The sequence below is a fragment of the Phyllostomus hastatus genome, unplaced genomic scaffold, assembly GCF_019186645.2.
Source record: "Phyllostomus hastatus isolate PE091 unplaced genomic scaffold, TTU_PhHast_1.1 phas_contig_210, whole genome shotgun sequence".
NCBI lineage: Eukaryota > Metazoa > Chordata > Mammalia > Chiroptera > Phyllostomidae > Phyllostomus > Phyllostomus hastatus.
In genome coordinates, this window is record NW_025333737.1 from 29,530,322 (window position 1) to 29,554,625 (window position 24,304).

At 58.3% G+C, this 24,304-nt stretch overlaps 1 protein-coding gene across 1 annotated transcript; it reads right to left on the reverse strand.

Annotated features, from left to right (window-relative positions):
• Positions 1–2,466: 2,466 nt before the first annotated feature.
• Positions 2,467–24,028, reverse strand: TNS4 (tensin 4). The gene is made up of 13 exons (XM_045837552.1): positions 23,726–24,028; positions 19,633–20,170; positions 13,163–13,586; positions 11,576–12,006; positions 9,396–9,482; positions 8,999–9,124; positions 7,779–7,871; positions 7,606–7,683; positions 6,533–6,604; positions 5,501–5,669; positions 4,794–4,862; positions 4,525–4,551; positions 2,467–4,093 (listed from the first exon to the last, which is right to left on the reverse strand). Exons 2-13 carry the CDS (start codon positions 20,075–20,077, stop codon positions 3,952–3,954), a joined length of 2,163 nt encoding a protein of 720 aa, XP_045693508.1. The 5' UTR covers positions 20,078–20,170; positions 23,726–24,028; the 3' UTR covers positions 2,467–3,951.
• Positions 24,029–24,304: the final 276 nt, after the last annotated feature.

Genomic DNA, 24,304 nt, shown 5'->3' on the forward strand with positions numbered 1-24,304 from the left:
TTCTTAGGCTCCTATCCCTTTCTTGGCCTGAATTACAAGTGCTCACAGCTTCCTCTTCCCATCCCACTTCTCCCCAACCCTGCCCCCTGCCCCACGGTCATATTTCAAAAGCACAAATGTGGTTGCTCACTCCCTGGCCAAAAAGCCTTTGATGTCTCTCCATGACCTACAGGGTGAATTCCAAGCACATTCTCGGCATGGCTGTGCACCGCGCCACCTGCACAACGGCACGCAGTGAGTCCGAGTCCGGCGTCGCTCGTTCACGCACGGAACAAGTCCCCAGTCCCTAGATGTTCTTCTCCGTTGAGCCTGCGAGGCTCTCGATGCTTTGGATCCTGACTCTTTCCTCTGCTTCCTTTCTCACTCCTTTGGGGGCCACACATTTCAGCTGCACTGAACGTGATGCCGTCTCATACCTGTGCGCCCCGCACACAAGTTCATTCATCTGCCTGCTCGTCTGAGAATGCTGGGGACACAGAGTGGGCCCAGACCTGGAGTGCTCTTTCTCCGCCAGTTCCTGGCTGGGTGCGTGTGGGCAGGTGAGCCCCACGCACCTCAGTCTTCTGATCTGTAAAGTGGGATTAAGCACATATGATGTGCCCCGCGTTGCCCTCAGTACATGAGATTGCACCCCCTTTTTGGGAGGCTGAACTCCTGTCCATCCTTGAAGACCCAATTTGAATGATGTCTCCTTGGTAACATGGCCCTCATGCCTTCCAACTGGGCAAAGTCTGTCTTCCCTGTTTCTGCCCTTCCTGCCAGGCCTGCGTGGCACTTACAAACCTCTGTCATAGCACCGTTGTATTTATGTGGGTTCCTGGCTCACATGAATAAAGCATGCAGCCAGAAAACAGTTGTTACATGGATCAAGGTACCAGTCTCTGGGTTGGGGGCCCTTAACCCCCTGCCCTGCCCTGGTCCCAAGCCCCGAGCCTATTGGACGGCATGAGAGTTCAGGATAGGAGGTCAAGGATGCAGCAGCAGAGGGGAGCACCCGGCCTCACCGGGAGATGCCTGTGGGGCGGTGGTCAGATGGGGGCCTAGGAGTGGGGGTGCTTCAGCCTTCCGGAGGCCACTCTGCAGCCAGAGAGGAGGCAGGGTTCGTGGGGCATGGGGGTCTGAGTCTTGGAATGGCTGGTGGTGCAGGTAGCTACCACTTCCCCTTGCTGTCTGTCACTCCACCAGCAGCTGGGCTTTGCTCTGGGTCCAGCCACATGGGATGAAGGGGCAGAGGATTTACATGGGAAAAGAGTGAGAGAGAGGGAAGGTTTTTCTGTGAAGAGGGAGGAGCTGGGTTTAGGGGTGGGTGGGTAGAGAAGGTAAGATGAAGAGAGAGGGGAGGAGGGCGAGAGGAACTGGCCTCGGGGAAGCAAGCAAGAGGAGGCGGGCTGGCAGCATCTGTGTGTGTAGAGAGAAGGGTGGAGAAAGGGATGGGAGGAGGGTCAGGACGTTGGGAGAAGTGACACCAGAGGGGGTATCAGGAGGGGGGCTTAAGGCCAAGGGCTGCAAGGCCTGAAACCTTCTGGAGAGAAAACTCCTGGGCGTCCACACATGGGGGCAACGAGCCCTCCCCTCCTGCTTCCTGGGTTGGTGACAGTCCTTCCTCCCCTGGGCTCTCCAGCCTCCCACCCACCCTTGCTGGGCTGGCTGCTCTGCCCACCAGCCAACGTCCAAGTCAAGTTCTGTGTTAAGTTTTCCCGGAGGAAAGATGAACCGTGGCACATGCAACAGAGATTCTTAGCTTCTGCAGACTCTGTCCAGGGCCTGGCGAGGGGGGCAGGCTGGGCTGGGGGCTGGAAGTGCAGTTAGGTAGTGGGAGGGGAGGCAGGACTATTCACAGCTGTTGGGAGCACCCCTTTCAACACCTTCCAGGGCAGCACCTGCCACTGGGGCCCTAGGCTCAGCCCAAACAGAAGTGGCAGCTCTCCCCTTCCTAAGGCTCTTCAAGAAAGTGGGTGCTCCCTGCAGCCCCCTTGGATACCCCTTGGACTTGGGCTGCCAGTGGCAGAAGCCAGGTAGAACCCCCCAGGCCTAGGGTGGCAGGATGACAGGGCCCCTGTCCCGTTCTCTAGGGCTGGACTGGTGGCTTGGGGCTCATCTGGGCCCAAGGACTCTTCTGAACCCCTCTTGAGTGGCTCCTGTCCCATGCACCTCTCCTTGCCCCTCCGGGGACCCGAGTGGGGCCTGGGAACCAGCGGGGGTACCACACAGGAGAAGTCCTAACCCCGTCTTCCCGGCAGAGTGGCGGGAAAGGCATCGTGCTGGACACGAGAGGGACGGAGCGTGGTTTAAGCGATGGTTTGTGAAGTGGAAGCCAGTGGAGGCCGTCCTGCTGGGAGGGGTGGGGCACCGGTGGGCTTCCCTAAGACAGAGCCAACTGCTGCCAACTCAGGTCCCCTCCTCTGTTCAGGTCTCCATCCCTGAGGGGACAGTCCCGATGGCCTTAGAACCAACTGTTGTGCGCGGACAGACACTTTATTTTCCGTGATGGGAGCGACACAGGCACCCAGGAGCATGTGGACGGCTCTCTGCCAGCTCCTCCTTCCCCCGCCCCTTGCCCCTGGGCGTGACCTTGAGGACTCTGGCACTGTGACCTTGAGAACCTTGCCTAACATTCTGCAGTCTCTGGGGGTGGAGCGGTGCCAGACCGCAGGCTGGGTGGGCCGGTCTCAGCCGGTCCACCAGCTCAGGGCCGCTTCAGTCTGGTTTGGTTTCCTGGGTTGAAATCATAATCTGTGAGGCCCAACTTTGGCCAAAAATAATGATGCTCTAGCTGGGCCCCTGGTTAGAAGACAGCAGGTACTTGTCTTCATAGAGCAAACGTGGGCCTCTTCTCTGAGCCCCCCTTTCCACCCTCATGGTGTGGCTTCCTTAGGACCCCAGGCCTGCGAGACAAACTATCCCAGTTTCTGGAAGGCTGGGTGGGGGTGGGGCGGGAAAGACCGCCCAGCTTCCCCAAGCCTCTTGGAGTGGAGGCCTGGCTGCATTCCTGACTCTCTGCTGCCCCCCTGTGGCTGTAGGGCTAGTTGTCGCCACACCACCGTAGAGTGGGGTGTGTGTGTCTGTGTGTGTGGGTGTGTTGGGGGTCGGGGGACTCAGAAAGACTGGGGCTGAGGCAGAACTAGAGAGATCCATTCCTTGTGTCTGTTCTGGAGGGGTCTCTCTGTCCCCACTCCAGATGTGGTCACACTGGCAACACTGGGACTGCTGTAGCACCAATAGGGGGACACTGGCTTTCCAAAAACTTAAAAAAAAAAGATGGGGCTTTGATACTTATTTGCAGTGGAGGGGATTAGATATCGAGAACTCGAGGACAGCTGGGTCCGCTCTGACCATGGGGACAAGTGCGCCCTGGCTGAGCTGCCCTAGCAGCCATGGCCTCCTGGCGGGAAGAACGCAGGCCAGAGAATTCAGCTTTGTCCTGGGAACAGCTGCCTGAGAAGCCTCTGGGGAAATGCGGAAAGGAACAGATGTGGAGGGAAAGAGAGTCAGTCCACCCTGCATCCACCTGCTCCCAGGCCGGCCCCCGGCCGGGGCCCCGCGGTCTAACGACCCAGCCCTGCTGTCTGTCTGCCGTGAACAGGCGCGCAGGCCTCTGGCGTCCAGGCTGATGGGGCCGGGCGTCCCCAGAGGCGGTTTGCATGTGGGGGCCTCAGAGATGGCTGTGCTTCAGAACCGCAGGGAGCGTGTTCAGACGCCCACCAAAGTCTCGGAGGAACAGTGGGTCCTATTGGCCTCCTTTCCTGGATGAGGAAACTGAGGCCCAGGGGGGTCTGAATGAAGGTCACTGCTGAAGGTCACAGGGGGGGTTCAAAGGTTTCCACTGAGTACCGGTCTCCTTCAGTTCAGTACACCGGTCCGTCAGCGTGGTGCAGCAGTGTGTGGAGGGGCGGAGAGGAGTTCTGAGCGAGTCCCTTGGGAGATCCGGGGACACGCACAGGGAGCTCCGCTCTACACCCTGTCTGCGTCCTGCAGCAGAGCATTCACCAGGCCGATGACCTTGGAGGTCGGCTGGACCGTGTCATACTCGGCGAAGAGGTGGCACACGTTCTCCTGTGATTCTGTCTGGCTCTTGGCCACAAACCCGAAGATCCTGGTGGGAGAGGGCAGCCTGAGTGAGGAGGGGCACCGCGGGCGGCCCCAGGCTGGGAGCGGGCAGCTCAGCCCACAGAGCCCCTCCCTGCCCCTGCCCCTGCCCCAGGCAAGTGTCAGCCTGAGAGGCCCCTGGGTTCAAGATCTGGGTTTCCCTCATTTTGACATGGGGGGGTCCCCGGGAACAACAGGACCCGTGTATATCCCATCAGAGTGGGGAGGGCAAGGATGTGTCTTGGCCATCAGCTGGGAGCCTCCCTACAGACTAAGGTTCCCTGAGGTTAGGGCCTGTGCCGCCCCCATCAAAACCACAGGTTCTTAAGGTCAGGATGGGCCCGCATTCTTTCTTAGTTTCCTCCCCATGCTGGGTGGGAGGCCCTGCCTCAGAGAGACCTCTTATGGGGCCTGACCGAGTGGACAGGAAGACCTTACCGGGAGGGCTTGCAGTACTTCTGCCACCTGTGGGAAGGAAGGGACAGGAGGGAGGGCTGAGGCTCTGCTCCATGTTTCCGACTCCGGCTCCAGCCCTGGCCCAGCAGGGTGGAGGATGCCTAGCTTTGTCCCCGCCCCCACCACATCCCGCCTGCCCCTCCTTCTGCTGCCCCTGGCCTGTCTGGGATCCCAACCCCAGGGCCAGAAGGGAACTTCATGGGCGGCTGGGCCCTGGATGGCCTTCTTCCTGTGGCCCAGCTTGAACTCACCTTTGCTGCTCGGGGTCCATGCCACAGAAGCGGAGGGTGGTGAGGGGGTAATGGCGCCGGAAAAACAGCCTGGGAGGAGAAAGGAGAGAAAGGGAGCCAGTGAGGGCTGGTCCCTGGGTCGTGCGCCTCCAGCATCTCCAGCTCCCTGCCCTCCCAGCCTCCCAGCGGGGCCCCTTGCAGCCCAGCGGGACCTTTCCCACAGCCGGGTACGTCCCGCCTTTCATGGGGTGCTTCTGCCATGTGTCTGTCCTCCGTGTTGGGTTTCCTGGCCCCTTTCTCCTCCCCGCCCACCCTGTCATCTAACTATTTGAGGACAGGAATTACGTCTTGGTCGTCTCTTGCTTTTCCAGCCCAACACCAGGCCCTTGCTAGACTGTAAAGCCCTGAGCCCAGGGAAGAGCAGCCTCGTCCCACTGAGTCCCAGTGGCTGGCAGATGTCCTGTCAGTGGGTGCGGACTTAATCGATGCCCAGTGAATGCCGGCTGATTCCACCTCTATCAGTCACAGCGAAAGGAGGCTTTGGCAGGTCATTGCAGTGAGGCTCAATGGAGACACAGGACTTGCCTGGGGTCACTCAGCATCTCACTGACCCCGTGGGCTCCAGGACACTGAATTCCACCTTCATCACTGGTCCATCACCCTCTTGGCCGTGACCTTCAGCTCACCCTGCCCGGCCCTGCAGCCCCAGGGTAAGGGAGGTCCCTTACTTCCTCTGGAGGTCGGTCAAGGTGATGCCCTGCTCAGTGACTTTGAAGTGGACCACGGTGGGTGTGGGGAGGACGTCCCTCTCCAAGGTGGTCGAGATAGCCTTCCGTATGGCCAAGGTTCCGGTCAGGGTCTCCACACTCACGGAACTCAGGTAGAGGGCATGGCAGCCTGTGGGATGCAGACACTGGGCTGGGGTCCTGCCAGGATCCGTGGGGTGGGCGAGGGTCACCCAGGCCCTGGTCCTTCCTCTAGCCAGAGCCAGGGGGCAGGGTGGCCTGTCTTCTTCAGAAAGCCAGTAGGGCTCCTCTTGGAGCCACCAGGCAGACGGACTGAGACTGTGTGGGTGACTCTAATTTGCAGCCGACCCCTGAGGACTTTGGGATCATCCATTGCTTTGTACTGCCCTGGCCCCTGGCCCTCTGGGGTGGGACAACATTGCCCTGTGTGGGGGGACATTCAGGCAAACCTTCCTTCTGCCCAGACCCATGGCTGGTGCTGCCTCCACCTCCACTTCCACCCACCCCTTGCAGCCCCTGTTCATTGCTGAGAGGAGAGAGAAAAGACTATGGTGGGGAGGGGGCCATTGTACTTAGGGGAACAAAGTAGGAGCTGTCACTCAGACAAGTGCTGATCTGTGATTGGCCTCTGGACATGAGGAGGCGGGACCATCTGCCTGTGGAAGCCCCCAGGCCCCCCAAGAAGATGGCAGACACAGAGGTCACCTCTAGAGCAGGTACTGCAGGTCCAAACAGACCCCAGCATGTCCGCCTGTGCCCCGTGTGTGCAGGATGTGGTGTCAGCCTCCCCAGGGCCCCTGTTCTCCAGCCCCTCCTCCCCTGGGCCCACTGCCTGCAGCCTCTCATCTCCCGGTTTACAGGGAGGAGGAGGAATGTGGCACCTTGTTAAAGATGAAGAAATAAGGCTGTGATGAGAAACACGTGTGGACATGCGTGTGCACGTGCGTGCGTGCAGGGCTGGGAGGTGCCCCCCAGGGGCACGGCCCCGCTCAGAGCCTCCCACGTATCACTCACCCGCAGATTTCTTCAGGCAGGAGGCCCGGCTGTCTGTCCAGGGGTCTGAGGCTCCGTCTGCACCTCCCAGTTCTGAGCCAAAGTAAAGGAACAAGCCCCGAGGGGCCGGGGGGAGTGAATGGACCCCTCTCCTAGGAACAGGCTTCATTAAGGCCTTTGAACATCTCCACCTCCGCCCACACCTTCAGGAAATGACTGGGCTGAGAAACCAGGTGTGGTTACTGGAATCGGGCGAGCGGGGCCGCTTCGGGCTCCCCGGCGCCCAGATCTCGAGCCTTTTGATGCCTCCTTCTTTTCCTTCCTCCTCCAGCCCCGGGACAGCTGCAGTGACCTGGTTCTCAGAAGCTGCTGACCCTCACTTCATTCCAGTCCGCACCAACCCAAGCCTGTTGGCCCGCATGTAGAGAGCCTGTCGCCATCCCTCCACCAGGGGCTCCCCTGGTCCTTGTTCCCCTCTCCCAGAAGCCCCCTTGCTGCTCCTCCTGTGAGATGACCCCCTCCCCCGCTCTGTCGGGAGTGCTTGGGGGTGCGGCTCAGCTGTAAACTCTAGAGGGAAGTTTCTGCTCTGGACTCGAGGCCTGACTCTCAGTGCCTTTGGGTGAGTTACTTAACACCCCGAACCCTACTTTTCTTATCTGTGAAATGGGGGTAACAGCAACATCTACTTTACAGGGTGGAGTGAGGTATGAATGAATGGGGGAGTCCCCAGTAAATGTTAGACCTGGAAGGACCCCCCTCCCCCCGCCACCAACTGACTAATTTAACGTTCCTTTCACCTTCTCAAAGAAGGCTGCTATTCATCAAACGTCCACTGTGCCCGGCGTTGTGCTAAGAGCCTCGCCCGAGTTATCTCATTTAATCCTCGCACCAGTCAGCTAAGTAGGCATGATGACAGCTGCCCCCATTTCCCAGATGAGGAAACTGAGGCTCAGGGATCCTAGAATATGCACTTGTCACTGTGGCACCGAAATAGCCCACAAATCAGGTGAGACGCGACCGCTCGGAGCCCTTCCCTGCTGGTGAGAACACGCAGACCCCGCGCCCCGCCTCTGCCCCCAGGGGCCCAGACCCACCTTTCTGCGGGATGGCGAGCGTGCAGGGCAGGGCCAGGGCCATGATGGAGTGCTGCCACACGAAGGCCGAGAGGCTGCCTGCAAGGACACGGGCGGTCTTGCGTGACAAGGCCTTTCCCAGACCACCCTCCTGGCCCAGGGTGGCGGGCCCACCCGGGGGCCTGGGGGCTCACCAAAGTAGGGCTCCTCATCCGCCCCTTTGAGATGCACCCCTCTGGCGGTGGACTCGATGAGGAAGTGGCGGATCAGGTCACTGCTGTCCTCGCCTGGACAGAGAAAGGGGGAAGAAGCATGGGTGTGGGTGAGCGATCCAGAGCCCGCTCGGGGTCCATCCGGAGGTCAACTCGCTCCTCCCCCTCCTGCCTCTGGGGCTGCGGGCGGGAATCCCGTCGTCTCTAAGGCCTCCTCCCAAGGAGGGACCCGCACTTCTGCTCAAAGGCCTCTGCGGCCAGTAACTCTCCCTTCAGCAGACCGGTCTCCTGGTCTCAAGACCTCTCAGGGGTGGTTTAGATCAAATCTCAACTCTTCAGCCTGGTTTCCTCTGTCCCCCTCCCCGCCCCCTCCCAGGTGCCTATGATCCTCCACCGGATGGTCTCCGCTGGAGCCTGCCTGGGAGGGCAAACAATGTCCACCCCCCTTCTCCGCCAACCCACAGCTCCCTCCTCTCTCTGGGCTCACGGGCAAGGCTTCCGTGATGACCAACAGCACCCCAGGGCTCACTTTGTTATGTAGCCCGAGAGGCAGAGGCGAGAGGTGTAGGGTAGAGAAATCCCCGCTGGCTTTTCTTCCTTGGGTTTCCTCTCCACCACTTACTTGCTCTGTGGGGCCGCCTGCTAACTCTCTGTGGCCCTGTCACCTCACGTTCGTTGTAGAGAGCTGCACTCCCGGGGTTCAGGGAAGGGCTGTGACCGGGCACCTCGTACTGCAGGGACCTGTGTTTAACCTCTGTCCCCAGCGAGGCACCCTGGTGCCTTCCACAGTGTCTGGGGCAGGGTGGACGTCCTGTCCCCGTGTGTTGCATGTGAGAGACCACGGACAAGCACGTGATAAGCTGCCACACATGTGTTTTTACATGGGGTCCGGTCTGGAGGGAGGTGGGCGCTCAGAAGAGAGCAGCCTGGAGCGGGGCTGGGACCTTCCTCCTCCTCGTCCCACCATGAGATTAAAGCAGGGAATCTGGGGACTCGGGGAGGGGCTTTGAGGCTCAGGCTGGCTATGAAAGGAGCTTCTCACAGAGCCCCAGGGCTGCAGAGCTGCCAGGGAGGCTGAGGTGGGCGCTGCTCCCAGGGGTCATGGTGGGCCCGGCCCAAGGTCACCCTGCAAGCAGCAGCAGAGCTGGGACCGGGCCCCACCCTTTGCTGTTGCCTGGACAGGCCTCGAGACAGGCGCATACCTGACGCGTTCTGCGCAGCTGCGGGGGCCTCCTGCACCTTCAGGGCGAGGCCGAAGGAGCCTCGGTAGGAAGAGCTGTCCCTCACGACGAAGGTCCCGGGCCCCTCCTTCCTCAGCAGCTCGATGGCTGGAACAACCCTCAGGTCAGAGACGGTTACCGCCCCACCTGGGCGCCCTCCGCCCACCAGCTGCATAGGGTCTTCACGGAGTGGGTGTTCCAGAGCCGCCTCTGTTCCCGGGAAGTCCTTGCTCTCATGTCATCCCTCAGGTCGTGAGGTCCACACGCAGGGCACGCCCTTCCCGGGACCTGCCCTTTGCCGTTCCCTTCTCTGCCGCCACCCAGGGCCCCGACTGCGGGACCCAGGCCCGACCCCCCAAAGCACCTCGTGTCCCCTTACCTTGCTCTCGGGTGATGCTCGGCTTGAACCAGTATTTGGAGGTGTCCATCACAAACTTCATGGTGGGCTGCACGTCCCGGGCGGCACCTGGAGACGGACAGAGAAGGGGGCGCCCTGTAGGCTGGGCAGAGGAGAGCTGGGAGACCCTCCCCCACCCCCTGCCCAGCAGTCCCGTTCAACCCACCCTCTCCTACCCTAACCCCACTGTGTCTCCAACTGCCTAAAGGGGCAAAACGCAACAGAAGAACTTCAGGGTTCGTCACACCTCGTATTTAGGGGTCTTCCCTTGTATCCTTGGTAATGGATTAAAAAAAACCCAAATAGATAAAAATCTCAGTTTAATGAGAAATTGTTTCTCAAACCTAGTGCTGCCTGCTGGGCACTGAATAAAGGATAAATGAGGGATTCTGAGATACATCCTTTGTTTGATTTCTCACTGTTCTCCTCCTTAATAATCCTGCAGGTTCCTTAGGGATTTGTTCAGTTTGGAAAAGAAAAGGAAAGAAAAGGTGAAGGAAGGGAAAACAGCAGGTCCCGGCAGGAAAGGGTGTGCTCGGAGGTCAGGAAATGGGATTCCTGACTCCGGCTGGCTGGGGACCGCTGTCCGGCCCCTGAAGCCCAGAGGGGGACTGGGTGAACTCAGAAACAAACCTCGGAGAGCCCCTTACGCTCCAATAGCCTGTGAAGCCCCCGTGAATTTTGCTGTGAGACTGTTTTGTGAATCTAATAAGATCCCGAGGTGTTTTGAGTGATAATCCCAGGCAGCACCAAACCAGGATTGGACTGTCCCCACATGAAGTACATGTGCTCTCCGGACGCCCAAATGCCCATTTTCCGGGTCCCTACAGCAACAGCAGCAGTTCTGAACTTCAGCATCTTGAAAAGGTGTGCTGTGGCCAGGGGAGAGTAACTCACAAAAACTGGACTAAGATCGGCAAATGATTCGTCCTAGGAAGACGGTCAGAGCAGATTCAAAGGCCTGTGCATTTCTCTTGCTTCGAGCGAGAGTGGGATGGAGCAGCCGGCTGGAGTCGGCATTTCATCCCCCCTCCCCCCCATATACCGCCCCCCCCAGGCTGTGAGTCACCTTGATACCCCTTTGGCGGCCCAGGGAGGGCTGAGAGGCCGGCCCTGGGAAGGAGACGGCTGAGCGAGGAGGGGCCCTGCTCCCGGCCTGTTGTTTACCGCTCTGGGCTCTGGGTGGGTTTGCTCTGTCGGAGGCCTGCAGGCACAGCCTCCGGGGAGGAGGGCGTTTGCTGTGTCGTGGTCTTAGCTGTCTGAACTGGCGCGCCTTGGCTCCGTTCCCCTGTCTGCCTTTGTCTGCCCGTCCATCCACCAGCGTCAGAGTCACGGCCCACTGGCTCCAGAGTCACGGCCCACTGACTGGCCCTCTCCCTCCCCGCCTCCCTCTCCTGAGCTGAGTTTAGTCATCGAGGCTGCTGCTTCCACGGCCCGAGGGTCTCTGGGCTCTGTCCCCTCTCCCCCACGCCCACCCCCACGACCACCCTGGTGCAGGCTCCGCTCCGGCTTGTCTGGACCACCTCATGACAAGAACCCAAACAGAACCAAACAGGCCCGGCCCTGTACGTCACTCATCTGCCAAGAGGATCTGTCGACTGCCCCATGCTCCCCTGCTGGAGACACTCTGATGCTCTCCCGTCGCCTGAAGGGTAAAATCTACCCTTCAGCTTAGTGTTCAAGGCCTTTACAATCTGGCCCTGAATTACTCTCAGCGACCTCCCCGGCACCCAACAGCCCAGTCATCTCCCAAACAGGCCCTGTGCTCCCCACACCTTCACGCTGGTGGGCGCTGTTCCCCTGCTGGGGACGCCTTTCCTCTCCTGCCCTGGCCACGGACGCCTGATCTGCATCCAGACCCAGCGAAGGTGCCCCTTCCCCTGCGGAGTCCTGCCAGTTCTCCAGAGCGAAGGGGCCACCCCTCCCTCTGTGGTCCCATACGACTTCGAACATTCCTTTACCCTCGTGTTTATCCCAGTCTACAGTTATCCTTGGTTTTGGCCTCTCTTTTTAGACTGATTTCCTCTCTCCCGACTCCCTGGCATGGTGCTTGGCACACAGTAGGCACTCAGTCAGTGCGTTGACTGACTATTGCAGAAGCCCGCTGGTGCTTTGTCTGGCCCCCCCAGCCAAAGCTTGCAGTGCTTGAGGTGTTGGCTTACCTGTGCCTTCTGGGGATGGAGCGGGAGAGGCTTCCGGCGGGGACTGGCTGTGGCTCCTGGTGGCCGGACAAGGGTTGCTGGCAGAAGCAGCCCCAGATCGGATGGAGTCCTGGTGTCCTGGGGTCCCCTGGGGTTGGGGAGACCCTGGTTCCGGGCACCCGTTGATCAGCACGATGGGTATGTCCACCATGGAGTTGGCGATGGATGGGGGGCAGCTGCTGGCATGTTCCTTGGCCAGTGGTGGGGAGCAGGTGGCTCTGGGCCAGCCCACGCCTGCGATGGTATTGCTGGGGACCTGGATGTCCTGGGCTTTTGTACACAGGGACGCTGGGCCCAGGTTGTGGAGGCTGGAGGAAGAGCTGGCAGGGCTTTCCAAGGACCTAGAGCATGACTGTTGGCTGGAGAGGCTGCAGCGGAGGAGGGACTGGCTGCTGCAAGGGGAGAGAGTGGCAGACGGGCGGAGTGTTAGGGTGCCAAGGTGGGCGCTCGGGGGCGGGAACCAGGCTCTGGTGTTTAGCGATCTAGGTGCCTATGGCCTTGGCCAAATAAAATGCTGCAGAATCCACTCTCTATAGCCCAGAGCACAAGGCATGCCTGCCTGACCCCCAAGGGGTGCCGAAGGACGCAGAAATGTCCCTGCGCTGTTGAGTCTTTGGTCGGTTAAAGTAGCCGAATGGGCTGCCCCTCTGCACACCACAGGGCTCAGGTTGGACGGATTCCCTCTGCTTCCCCAGCAAGGCAGGTCTGACTGAGCTGTCACACCAGCATCCCCATCGCCCCATCACTCCCATGAACCCTGCACACAGGCTGGACCCGCACTGGACCATGTCAGAGCTAATGCCGAGGGAGTTCCCCAGCGCGGGGAAGGGGAGGCAGCTCTGCGCCCAGCCGGACTCTCCCTGAGCTCCCAGGCCCGTGCCAGCGGGCACAGCCGTGGGACCCCAGCCTCCTTGCGGGGACTGCCTCCACACGGCAGCTCTGGAACTGGTGTGGGCAGATAGAAGTCCTGAGGTTGGGCCCTCCTGTGCAGGGTGGGTGGGTGAGTGCAGCTCTACTGGGGGGGCCTGCGGGGACCGGGCTGGGCGGTTGTCAATCATGCCCGGGTCTGCCTCCCTCCTGCTGGGTTTTGCAGCAACAAAGAGGAAGGAGTCTCTTCTTTCCTAAACGGTTCATCCTAGGCCCCTCAAGTCTATTTACACCTTAAAACAAAACAAATCAAAACAAGAACCAAATCCTTCCTCGAGATGGACTGCATGAGGGCCGGAAAGGATACAGGTGGGCCTTATTAATACAATTCTTTTCCCAAGAGGTGGGTGTAAGTCCAGATTTTTGTGTATTGAATCCTATTCCAAATGGAAGGCTTGAGATCCCAACGGCTGCGGTGGCATAAAGGAGGACAGCCACTCTTTTATTTTTGGTGCATTCCCAGATTTTGCTCCGAGCAGGGTGCTTCTCCAGTTTTAGGCTCTGTGTGTGTGTGTGTGCATGTGCGTGTGCACGTGCGTGTGCATGTGTGTGTGCACATGTGTATGTGTGCGTGCGTGCGCTGTAGGGGAAACGTCAGAAGCTGTCCTGGGAGTGACCTACCTTCCAAACACGTAGCTGACGTCAGATGCTGGGCTGGCTGAGAGCGCGGAGCCCCTGCTGCTTTGCTGAGGGCCAGGGCCCCCCGGCCTCTTCTCCAAGCCTGCGGAAGCCTTCAGCGGGGAGCCCAGGCCATGGGCGCCCGAGGCCTTGCTCCTTGCGCAGGGGATGGAGATGCTAGGAGAGGGTGGGGGGTGAGAGGACGCAGCCCCAGAGGCGGGTGGAGGACGCTGGTGGCCCCTGCCTTGGTTCCCAGAGAAGATGAGGCTCTCGCTGCTGCTCCGGGTCTCCCGGGGGACGTCTCTGGAAAGGAGGAGGCCGCCACTGCGCGGAGAGCCGAAAGGCGGGCTGACCGACGGGCTGGAGCAGCGCTGGGGGCCGTCGTGGCACGTTGACCTCGTGGAGGTCACCTCGATGTACTTGATATCTTTGGGGACAGAGGCAGAGTGTTGGTGAGACCGGGAGGCTGGGTTCCCAGGACATGGGAGATGCTGGGGGAGCCCCCTCTGTTATACAGGCCAGACCACTGAGACCCAGAGCAGCGAATCTCACTGGAGTCAGGATTGGTGTCCAGCTCCACCTGCAGGGCCCAGTGCCAGAGTCACCCTCTTTGTGACATCTTCCCTTGGTGGGGAGCGGCCTTGCCCTGGAGTCAGGCAGCCCTGGGTTTCAGGTCGGGCTCTGCCACTTGCTGCCTGGGAGAGTCTGGCTAACTGCCTTCGTCACCTAGAAGCTCAGTTTCCACGCCTGTCAAACGGGGCAGTGAGGATGGAATGAGATGAAGGCAGGGGGCCCATCGCCGTGCCTGTCACATAGTCAGCTCTTTAAAATTGGCACATAGTAGTAAGCCCTTTGTGCCCCCCCTCCAGGCTGAAATGACTGCTTACCAGAGTGTGCCAGGCACCTCTCCTGGCGCCTCTGTTACTCAGGGCGTGAGAAAGCTGTTTCTGTGTCTGTATCTACTGTGAAGACCTGGTTGCTCCCTAGGGTCACCCAATGAGCTTTTAAAAGTCCAAATGCCCAGGCTCCCCTTTGCGCCCATTAGACCAGCATTTCTGGGGTGGGCTCAGGCCTCAGGCTGTTTGGTTAGTTCCCCAGGTGATTCCAACGTTACCGTGGTCCCTGCCCAGCAGCGCTCGCACTACACCTGGGAGCGGGCCTGACGTGCAGAATCTCAGGTTCTACCCCAGGCCTATTGCATCAGAACCTGCAATTTTAGCAAGAACCTGGGGATCGGGGTCCACTGCAGAGTTTGAGAAGGGCAGGAGTTCCCAGAGGGCAGGGCGGGCCGTACTGGTGGCTGGTGCATGGTGGCTAGTCATCACACTTGGCCCCGGCTGCTGGCTCACTCCGAAGCTGTTAAATTCCCCAGTTGGGAGCACCTAGGACTTTTGTGCCCAGACTGTGTTCCTCCCTGGAGTGGGGTGCCCTGTGGTTCTCCCCAGGGTGGAGATGGACACCCCTCTTCCTGGCCTGGGGGAGAGGAACTATCCTCAGTACTTTTCCAGCAAAGGTGGTGAAAAGTAGGGGTTACCAAGGGCTGTGACCCCTGCCCCTGGCTTCCCAGGATGGAAACTGAGGCAGAGTCCCCAGGAAACTGCACCCTCAGCTCCTGTCTGCCTGCCTCTCACCTACTTGGGCCCTGGCATGTGCACCCCGCCTGCCGTGACTCTGGAGTGCCTGCCTGCCCCGGCCTGCTCTGGGGCAGGGCCTTCTGGCTCTGCTCTCCACCGCTGCCTCTGTCTGAGCCTGCTGGGCCGGACGGAGCTGGGTGCGGGGCTGCGTCAGACGAGAGGCGATGACGGGCTGACCCGGGCTTGTTGCTCCAGAGGCGGAGGCACGGGCCTGGCTTTGTCGTCAGACCAGCATGGGTGACAGACCAACCGGCTTTGCCGCTTTCCGGCCCAGAGGCATCGGGGACCTTTCCTAACCACCCTGAACCTCAGTTTCCTCGTGTGCAAAGTGGGGGCGTAAAACCAACGCTTGCGGTGAGGATAAAGTGCATGGATGAACGGAGCCCGGAGTCTGGCCCCCACTGGGGTCCTAGGAGCATCTTCTCCCGCCTGCTTTTGGGGGCAGCACTGGCCAGGTGGCTAACGCGCTCTGGGTCAAGCGTGGGTCCCACTGCTGACGGCAAGGGGAGAATATTTGGCACCATGTGCTGTGGGCTCTGAAAGAAATGAGGTCTTGGAATGGGGTGGATTCTTCTGGAAGTTTGGCAAGCACAACTTGTATTTTTATAGGGCTTTATAGTGTTTATACCCATAATCCTTTCAAGCTTCACAACGGTCCTCATGGCCAGCGCCAGCAGACAGCACTTTTATAGAGGACACTGAGGCCCAGAGAAACGGGGGAGGGGGTGGAGCTAACATTTACTGCACGGTTTTTAATAAAGGCTGGTATTTATTAAGTGCTGTGTGCCAGCACTGTTACAAACATGTTACCTGCATTAATTTATTCAGCCCTCACGATCACTCCATAGAAGCAGGAAATACTATTAATTCTGTATAACAGATGAGCGATCGAGGCACAGAGAGGTTAGGTGAGATGTCCAGTGCCGCACAGCCAGGGGGAGTAAGAGGAACCGGACTTCTGCGCCTGTGCTCTGACTGGGGTGGCGGGGGGGGGGGGGGGGCTCTTGCCTGGAGGAGGGGCTCCTGGGGACCCTTCCCCTGAGGCCTTGACCAGAGAGAAGGCGCTGAGAAGGTGTTCAGCTGCTTTGGGGAGGGTCTGTTGGTCCGGGGAAGCTCTGGGCCACTTCCTCACCGGGCCGTGCAAACTCTCCCAAGGCCATGCTTGGGGGAGGAGGAAGCCAGCAGGGAGTGCAGGAGCGGCTGTGAGTCACTTCCTGCTGTTGGCGAGGTGCGTTAGCCTGGGGGAGGGGGAGGGGGGCCCTAACCCCGCCCATCACCGGGTGCAGTCACTGTTTACAGGCCCCTGGGGCGAGTCTGAGCAAGGCGCAGTGGAAGTGGGCGCCAGCACCCAGGTGGGTGGGTGGGGTCACGTGGGTGGGGGGAGGAGAGACCGTATTTAAGCACCTTTCACTCGGGATTGGCAAACAGCCTTGCCTGGCAGAAACTGCTGGAAAATAAAGTGTGGGGGTCTGTTCCAAAGATGGGGAGAGGAGGAAGGGAGGATAGAGAAAGAAATACGGGGTTGGCCTCTAGGAGCCACATCCCCTGTGGGATGGGAGCCCTGCCCAGTCACCACCGAACCTGAAGGACGGTCCGCAGGAGGCAGGGGCAGGGAGCTAGCTCTTCGCTATTTCCTCCGCAGGGCAGATGCCCGGCCGGGCAGCACCAAGGTCTTTCTGGACCTGCACACTGGGGCGCAGGTAGGCTCACAGCTGTGCGCACTCGGAACAGAGTTGACTCTTGTGTTATTATTTATGGAGTACTGTATTGTTTTCCATGTGAACAACAGTGAACCTACTTCTGCCCCTGCCTGCATTTAGGGGAGGGATCAGCGTAGGATCACCGATGTTTAATTTTTAATTTTGCCAAGTGAGGGAAGAGAAACAGTGGACATCTGCTAGCACCACCATTAAGGACTGCCTTCCCTTCGACACCCCAAAGGTTGGAAGGAGGAGACTAGGAACACAGAGGTCCTCTGCAGGGAACAGCCGTGGCCACGTGGCAGCTCACCCGGCGCCCAGAGTTGGTTGCCACGGGCTGGGGAGAGCTTGCTGTGTCACCAGCAGTGGAGGTCTGAGGGGAGGGGTTTGGGAGGTCAAGATGCTCGCTGCAGCTCAGCGCAGTGACAGGAGGGTGCTCGCTCTTCTGAGAGATCAGACAGAACTTCCTACTAGGGAGCCGACCAGGCCGGGCTGGATCTGGAAGGAGTGAGCTCCCAGATATCACAGGTATCCAAGTGCAGATCAGAGGAGAGGGTTTAAAAAAAAAACATTCCGCCCTGGCTGGCGTAGCTCAGTGGATTGAGCGCAGGCTGCGAACCAAAGTGTTGCAGGTTCAATTCCCAGCCAGGGCACATGCCTGGGTTGCAGGCCATGACCCCCAGCAACCGCACATTGCACACATTGATGTCCCCTCCCCTCCCTCCCTTACCTCTCTAAAAATAATTAAATAGATCTTGAAAAAAAACCCCCACCACTCCATCACAAGGGGCTAGGACAGAGCGAGGCAGCTTCTTCAGGCCTCTCGGACCATGGCTGCCTTCTGAGCGCCCGAGTCAGGTGGACTCGTCCTCGTGTCGGCGGGTTGTGGCCAGGACATGTGAGAACACAGGCCCCTCTCTGCCCATCGGCCCCTTGGGGGAAGGACCCACTGTCCATGTCCCCGCCTCACACAGGTGGATGCTCTGCAGAGAGTGGTCTCCACGCTCCCCACCCCCACCCCGGCCTGGAGTGTGCGGAAGGGAAAGTCTGCCTTGGGGCAGGAACATTAAAGCCCTGGGCTCGCTCTTGTCACTGGCAATTAGGCCCCAACCACCTTCCCTGCAGAGGCACGCCCGGGGCTGGCCGTAAAACGCAGGATGACTCTCGAGGGTGAGGGAGGGAGGCAGTTCTTTTAACTGGCCTGGCAGGCAGAGCTCAGTGGGAGGGACAGAAGGCAGGTCAGGGGCCCCGGCGCCAGAGGACCTGGGTGCCGGGCTCGCTCTCACCCCGGAGTCTGACCCTGTGCTGGGGCCGGTCCTGAACGCAGCCCTGGGGTCTAATAAAGCAGCCGCCGCTTAGAGTGACTCACGGTGCGCCAGGACCGGTGGTAAACACCCGAGTGTTGTTTCTTTTAATCCCTGCAACACCCTTTGAGGTAAGAACTCATTTATATTTTACAGACGGGGAGTCTGAGACACAAAGGAGTGAAGTGAACAGCTCCTGTAGGGTCTGCCTGACTCCAGTGATTAGGCTGGACTGGCTCCTGAATCAACTCCATGAACCTCGGGCTTTTCATCCATAAAATGAGGATAAAACAGTCACCTCGTGGGGGTGAACTGGGAGGATCAAAGGTTCTACTATAAAGTGCTCAGCACAGTGCCTGGACATAGTAAGCACTCAATAAACAAGCAGACATTCTCACAGACCCTGTCTTTAATCCTACCCACACTCCTGGGCCCACGCTGATTGCTTAAATCCCTGGAAGCTTCAGTTTTCCAGCCTGTCTAATGGGGCTGCTGCTCCTTGATCTCAATTTTCAAAGTAAACTTAAAACTTTTGGTTTGGGAAACTGAAGCCAGAGGTAGGGGTTTCCAGACCCCCGAGGATTTAGTGGTGTGCTGGAGGTGGCTTGTACCAACTCAGGACGGCTGATCGTTAAATTCCCAGGATTTTGTCAGGCTGGTTGCTAAACTCAGCCATTATTAAACATTAAATTATATAAAAATGCAATAAACTGCCCTGGCTGGCATAGCTCAGTGGATTGAGTGCAGGCTGCAAACCAAAGTGTCACAGGTTCGATTCCCAGTCACATGCCTGGTTTGCAGGCCATGGCCCCCAGCAACTGCACATTGATGTTTCTCTCTTTCTCCCTCCCTTCCCTCTCTAAACATAAATAAATAGAAAATCTTAAAAAAAAAAAGAATGGAATCTCTCAATTCCCTCACCAAAGCTTTAAAAAATTGCAATAAACTGACATATTAAAAACAAAACTAATACATATTCAAAATTTATCCTATCCCAGTAATTTTCCTGCTTTTGACTATGATCCACACTCTTGAGGTTACCTACATCTGCCAGCCTGGCCCAGTGCAAACACTATGCAATAGCCTGCCGCCATGTATCTCTCTCCCAGGTCACCTTCAGTGACATCATGTCAGCGGCCTGAAATGGGCCGTGCTGGGAGAATTGACGCCATGGAAACTGGTCAAGGCTTCCTATCGGGGCTCTCCTCCCGCCCACCAGGAGGCCGGCGTCTGGCCTTCACTGCACACTACGGCTTAACACAGCAGAGCTGCCACCTGGAACAGGCCGAAATCTGGGTCCCTCCTGCTCCCTCCATCCAGCTTGGGCCTCCCCAGAGTAATACTCCCCTACACAGGGACAGGGGATCAGAGAGACACCCCACAAAATTTTTAAGATGCCCAGGTTAGGACCTAAGGAGGGACACCATAGAATAACACGGTTCTGGGGTCCCCACGCCTACTGTGCTCTTATTTATAATGCATGGCATCGTACAAAAAAATATATGTATATATATAAATAATGCATGGCATTATACAAAATATATATAAGTATGCATATTTATATAAACATATTAGCTTACTTAAATGATCTGAAGAATCACACAAAGCAGATGTCCATCACTTTCCAAACTCAGAAGCCAAATAGAAGTGGATAGTGAGGGAAATTTGTTTTTATCCCTTTTGTATAGCAGCAAAAATAGGGAAGTTAAGCAAACTGTTTAAGGCTGCAGGTCATCTCCCAGCCGGACGTTGCCTCCTGCTCCTGCTCTGGAGAAAAGCCCTCCTTCCTGAACTCTGCCCCTGCCCCCCTCCTGGCACTGCGCCCAGGTCCTTACCCAAGCCTTCAGGTTCCTCTTTCTTTCTCCTCGGGGATGCGCTCTGGGTGGGCTCAGCCCAGGGGCCACCAGGCCCTGGGGGGAGCAGCTGGAAGGTGGGGTCCAGTTCCAGAATCATCTGGTTGAGGCTCTCCAGGGAGAGATCAATATAGGAGTCCAGGTCATCCAGGGCGCCTGAGGTCTGCTCACCCAGGGGCGGTAGGAGGCCGCTGGCCTTGGCTCCGGCCAGGGGGGCCTGCTGGAGCCTGTCGTGGGGCTCCTTGCAGGGCGTGGGGGCCATGAGTGTCTGCGTTCCCCAGCCTTGTGTGGTATAGTAAGGACACTGCGGCATCACAGGCAGGTTGGGGCTGGGTGCTGGGTGCAGGGCCCTCCTGGGTTCCTCACAGGGAGCCAGATGGACTGCGTGGCCTCCTGCCAGCAGGGAGCTGGACATCACCTGTGACATGGCGGGGGCAGCGTCAGGCAGTTTACCTCCGGCTTCTGACCAGCCTCGCTTATATCCCGGAGATGTCACCTGTCAACCAGGAGCTCCCAGGACCTGAAAGAGGCCAGGGGTGGGAGTTGAGTAAGTTTTGTAGATGAAGCCCCTGCCTCCTCTCCCCGCCAGACAAAGGCATATTTATCCCTTCAAGGAGAGATGTGGAAACTGGAGCCCAACTGCCCAGGTTTGCATCTCGGCTCCACCACTTACTAGCTGTGTACCATCGGGCAGGTTAGATCACTTCTCTGTGCCTCAGTTTCCTTACCTACAAAGTGAGTTAATGTTTGTAACATGCTTAGAATACCCTGGCACGTACTAAGCATTATGCAAGTTATTGTTAAATAAAATAACTTTGATAGATGTTTATTAAATATCTACTAGGTACCAGCCTTATTTATGAAATGCTAGCTAGTATTTAGTGACTAATTACTGCGTGCATAGTTACTGGTGTTTACGCACAAAGTCTTAAAATCCTCACACCCACCCTATGAAGTAATATTATAATTACACCATAGTACGATGTGGGAATGAAGACACAGAGAGGTAAATAACTTGCCCCGGGGGGGGAAATTGCCAACATGTGTCAGAGCCGAGTGGACCCCGGGCTATCCTCTGTCAGAACCCCTGCATTTAGCTGCTACTCCACGTGGGCCAGGGTGTGACCCAGACAAGGAAGCAGGTGAGCAATCACGTAAACAGTGACACTAGGGAGCGGGGGAAGTGGAGGGTACTCTGTAGGCACTGGGGGGGGAGGTTAGGGAGGACTTCCTGGAGGAAGGAACCTGTATAAAGGGAGGCAGGAAGGAAAAGCAGGAGCTAGCTGGCCAGGCAGGTGTTCAGAGGCCCTGACAGACAGGGGCATGACTGGGAGGCATGACTGAGCACATGGGGACAGGATGCACCTAGGGTAGACGGAGGGGAAGATGGGGTGGGGGAGGCAGGCTGGTCAGTCCCTGCAGAGACCTGTGGGCTGGGCTCGGAGGGACGAGGGGGAGGAGCTACAGAACAGTTCTGCGCTGGGGAGTGACATCAGATGATACTCAGTCCCTGCATGCTCCTCTGGGGAAGAGATGTCTCCACTTCCTCACTTTCCTCACTGTGGAAAGTCCTTCCTGTTGTCTAGTCATAATGCCACACATTAGCACTTTGCTACAGGTGGGACTGGGTAAGGGGTAAGAGGTTCTGGGACTCGGGCTGCCAAGGAAGCCGTAAGGAGCTGGGACGTGCCGATCACAGTATCACTGCCTGCCCTGAGCCTCGCCGCTCATCCCCGATACCCCCAACTCTGCTTCTCCTTTTTCCAAGATGCTTCCGTGAGACCCCCTTTCAGAGTCAGACCCCCAGTTCTAGAAAAGGTGTTGAGACCAGCCTGGAGCTATTGAAATAAATACGGACTCTGGAGCTTGAAGATTCGGATTTGATTCCCAGCTCCAATAGTTCCTTAGGGTGACATCTGACCCTTAGCATCCTCCTCTGTGAGGTGGGCATGAGAATTCCTGGCCTGCACCCTCCCCGAGAGGGACCTGGAGCCGGTGAGGTGCTGCTTGGGAAAGCAGTTGGACAGCTCAAAATGCTCCTGAGAAATAAGGGCTTGTCTAGGGCATAACAGCTCCATAAGAGTAAATGAGGATAGCTCCTGTTTATCAAGCGTTCACCACGTGCCCAGTGCTGATCTATGTGTTTACCTCTGGTAACCCTCCTCTCGCAATCCTAGAAAAGATTGCACCCGTAGTACCAGCCCATTTCACAGATGAAGATACTGAGGCTCAGAGAGGTTAAGAAATCTGCATGGGCTGCACACCTAGATGAGTGACAGAGCAGGGATTCAAACCCAGGCTGTGGGCCTTCGGATGCTTAACTCCTTGTGCCACACGGAGTTCAAACGCAGAGGGACGCCTGCGGTCCAGAGAGGGCACGTGACTTGCCCAAGTCACACAGGTAGTTAATGAGAAGAGCCAGGCCCCTCTCCTCGTCCACGGCTCCTGTGGGCCTCCGCCAGACTTCCCCTTGGCTGAGCCCTGGAGGGGGTGGCGCATCCCAGGCTCCCGAGTGTGCCTATAAATGGCAGTGGAAGGGAATTGGTCTCTGAGCTCCTTCCTGGGGGCAGCTGAGGACACGGAGCTGCGGCTTTTTCCTCACACGCTCCCAGAGGCCTGGGTTTGCTGGGGCAGGACCTCGGCGGGGTTCTCGTCCGGGCCCCACAGAGGAGAGGGCTGGGCTTAGCGACTCTATGGAGTACACTGGGGGCCTGGGTCTCCCCAAAGGCTGAGGACCTAGGATGCCTGCCAACTGCTCTGGAAACTACTTTTCTGCCACCCTGGGAAGGAAGCCTTTCCTTCCTTTCTGGACCTCACTTGTCCCATCTCTATAATGGGGATATTATAATAACAGACATTTAAAATGGACTCATTTTCTTTTCTCAATGGTTCTGTGAGGAGGACACTCTTACTGTAGGGCTAGAGAGGCTAAGGGATTCGCCCAAGGTCGTACATCCCGCAGAACCGAGGGGTGGGATTGGGACTTGAACCTGGGTGGTCAAGGCTCCCATACCCCATGACTCTGCCCCATAGATTTAGGACCCCTTTCAACTCTTCCCTTCCTGGGACTCTGGAACCCACGGGAGAGGCCTGGGAGGGCTCTTCTTCAGACTCCTCTCACTTGCGCATCCCCGAATCTCCCTGGCCCTCCCTGGGCAGGGCCTGGGCGCATGGCTCTGTTACTGGATGCTCCGCCCCGACCAGTGCACTGTCCTAGCTCTTCCGTTTCTGCTCTAAGGGGGAGGGTCAGGTGCTTGGGGCTCAGGACTTCGTGTGCGCGCGCCTGTGTGTGTGTGTGGTGGTGGTGGTGGTGGTGCTGGTAGAGGTAGGATGGGGGTGTGTAGGGGCCAGAGAGGTCTCCAGCCAGCTCAGCCCTATTTATAGGTCCTTCCCACCCAATCCCCCTTCAGATCTGGACTCGAATCTCTCCGTTCCCAAGGGCCCCTGAGGCAGGAGCGTCCTGCTACCTTGGCATTTTTCCTCTTCTGCGTCACTGCCAACCTCTTCTCCCTCCTGCAGGCCCAGGTCCGTGAAGGGAGGGGGTGGGAGAGAGTGGGCCTGAGTCCCCCCAAAAGCTACTTGCCTCATTAGCTCACCCCTCACTCAACCGCCATCCTGGAAGAATGGCTTCTGTCTGACTGTACCGTCCCCTGCACCCAGGCCCAGGGACAGCAGGGACCTTTGGACCTCTGAAGGCTACGGCCCCCCACCTCTGGGTCCCTAGCAGCCTGAGGGGCCCAGCCCCAGGGCTTAGGCCCGGCTGAAAGGCGGGAGGCCTGGTTCCGTACCCATTCCCTTCCCAAATCTGCAACCCCCTTCTCCTCCCTGCACCTTGGTTATGTCATCTGTACACCCCGGGACACAGACTTTCTCCCTCAAAGTGCTAAACTTTGCAGTCTGTGGCCCTGAGACTGTATCTCTCTCCTTCACAGCCTCTTCCCCCTTTCTCCCCGCCTTTGCCCCGAGCCCAGGGCCCCAGAAGCGGAGAAGCAGAGGACACAGGGTTAAATGAGTCAGGGCTGGAAAGGTGCTGAGTCTCCCTCTCTTCTTCTCCTTAAAGAATCAAGGCACCTACCTTTGTGTCCAGGGCAGACAGGCAGCTGCGTTCACTCCTGGCTCCTGGGATGAGACCGCTCAGAGACTCCAGGTGAGCAGTCGGGGGAGGCGCAGTTCACCTCGGACCCGCCTTAAGAGCGCCCGCCTCCCTCCTCCCCTCAGGGTCCTACACTTGGCCAACTGACTGCAGGCCCCGCCCCTTCCCTGGATGGACAGCTCAGGTGGGGCTGGCTCCGGCACGGAGAAGGGAAGCATGGGGTGCAGGTGTCCTGGCCTGGCCTGAGGTGGGCTGGGGCTGGGGTTGTGTGTGAGGAGCTCCCAAACTCCCTCCCACCCCCCACGTGCACCACATGCTCAGCGGAGCCTTGCTTGGTTGGGCAGGGACTTGTTAAAACCAAGGTGTGCTGGCTGTGGGCATTCCTGTTACCACGTGCCAGCTGGAGGCGGGACCTTGGGTTGGCAGAGCTGGCAGAGAGTGAGGTTCTTGATCTAGGGAAAGCAGGATGCCCGTGGGCAGGAGACCCTTCCCACAGCCTCGTCCTGTGTCACCAGGGCGGGGTTGCCCTGTGTCAGCACAGGGTGAGGGCTCATGGCAGCT

Bases quoted from the DNA above. Each gene is read 5' to 3' on its own strand.
- TNS4 (XM_045837552.1), bottom strand. From the start codon at position 20,077: ATGTCACAGGTGATGTCCAGCTCCCTGCTGGCAGGAGGCCACGCAGTC. The intron at 13,587-19,632 runs GTAAGGACCTGG...CTGTCCCCAAAG, and splicing joins AGAGGAACCTGAAGGCTTGG to ATATCAAGTACATCGAGGTG. The intron at 7,872-8,998 runs GTATGCGCCTGT...TTCTCTGTCCAG, and splicing joins AGCTGCGCAGAACGCGTCAG to GCGAGGACAGCAGTGACCTG.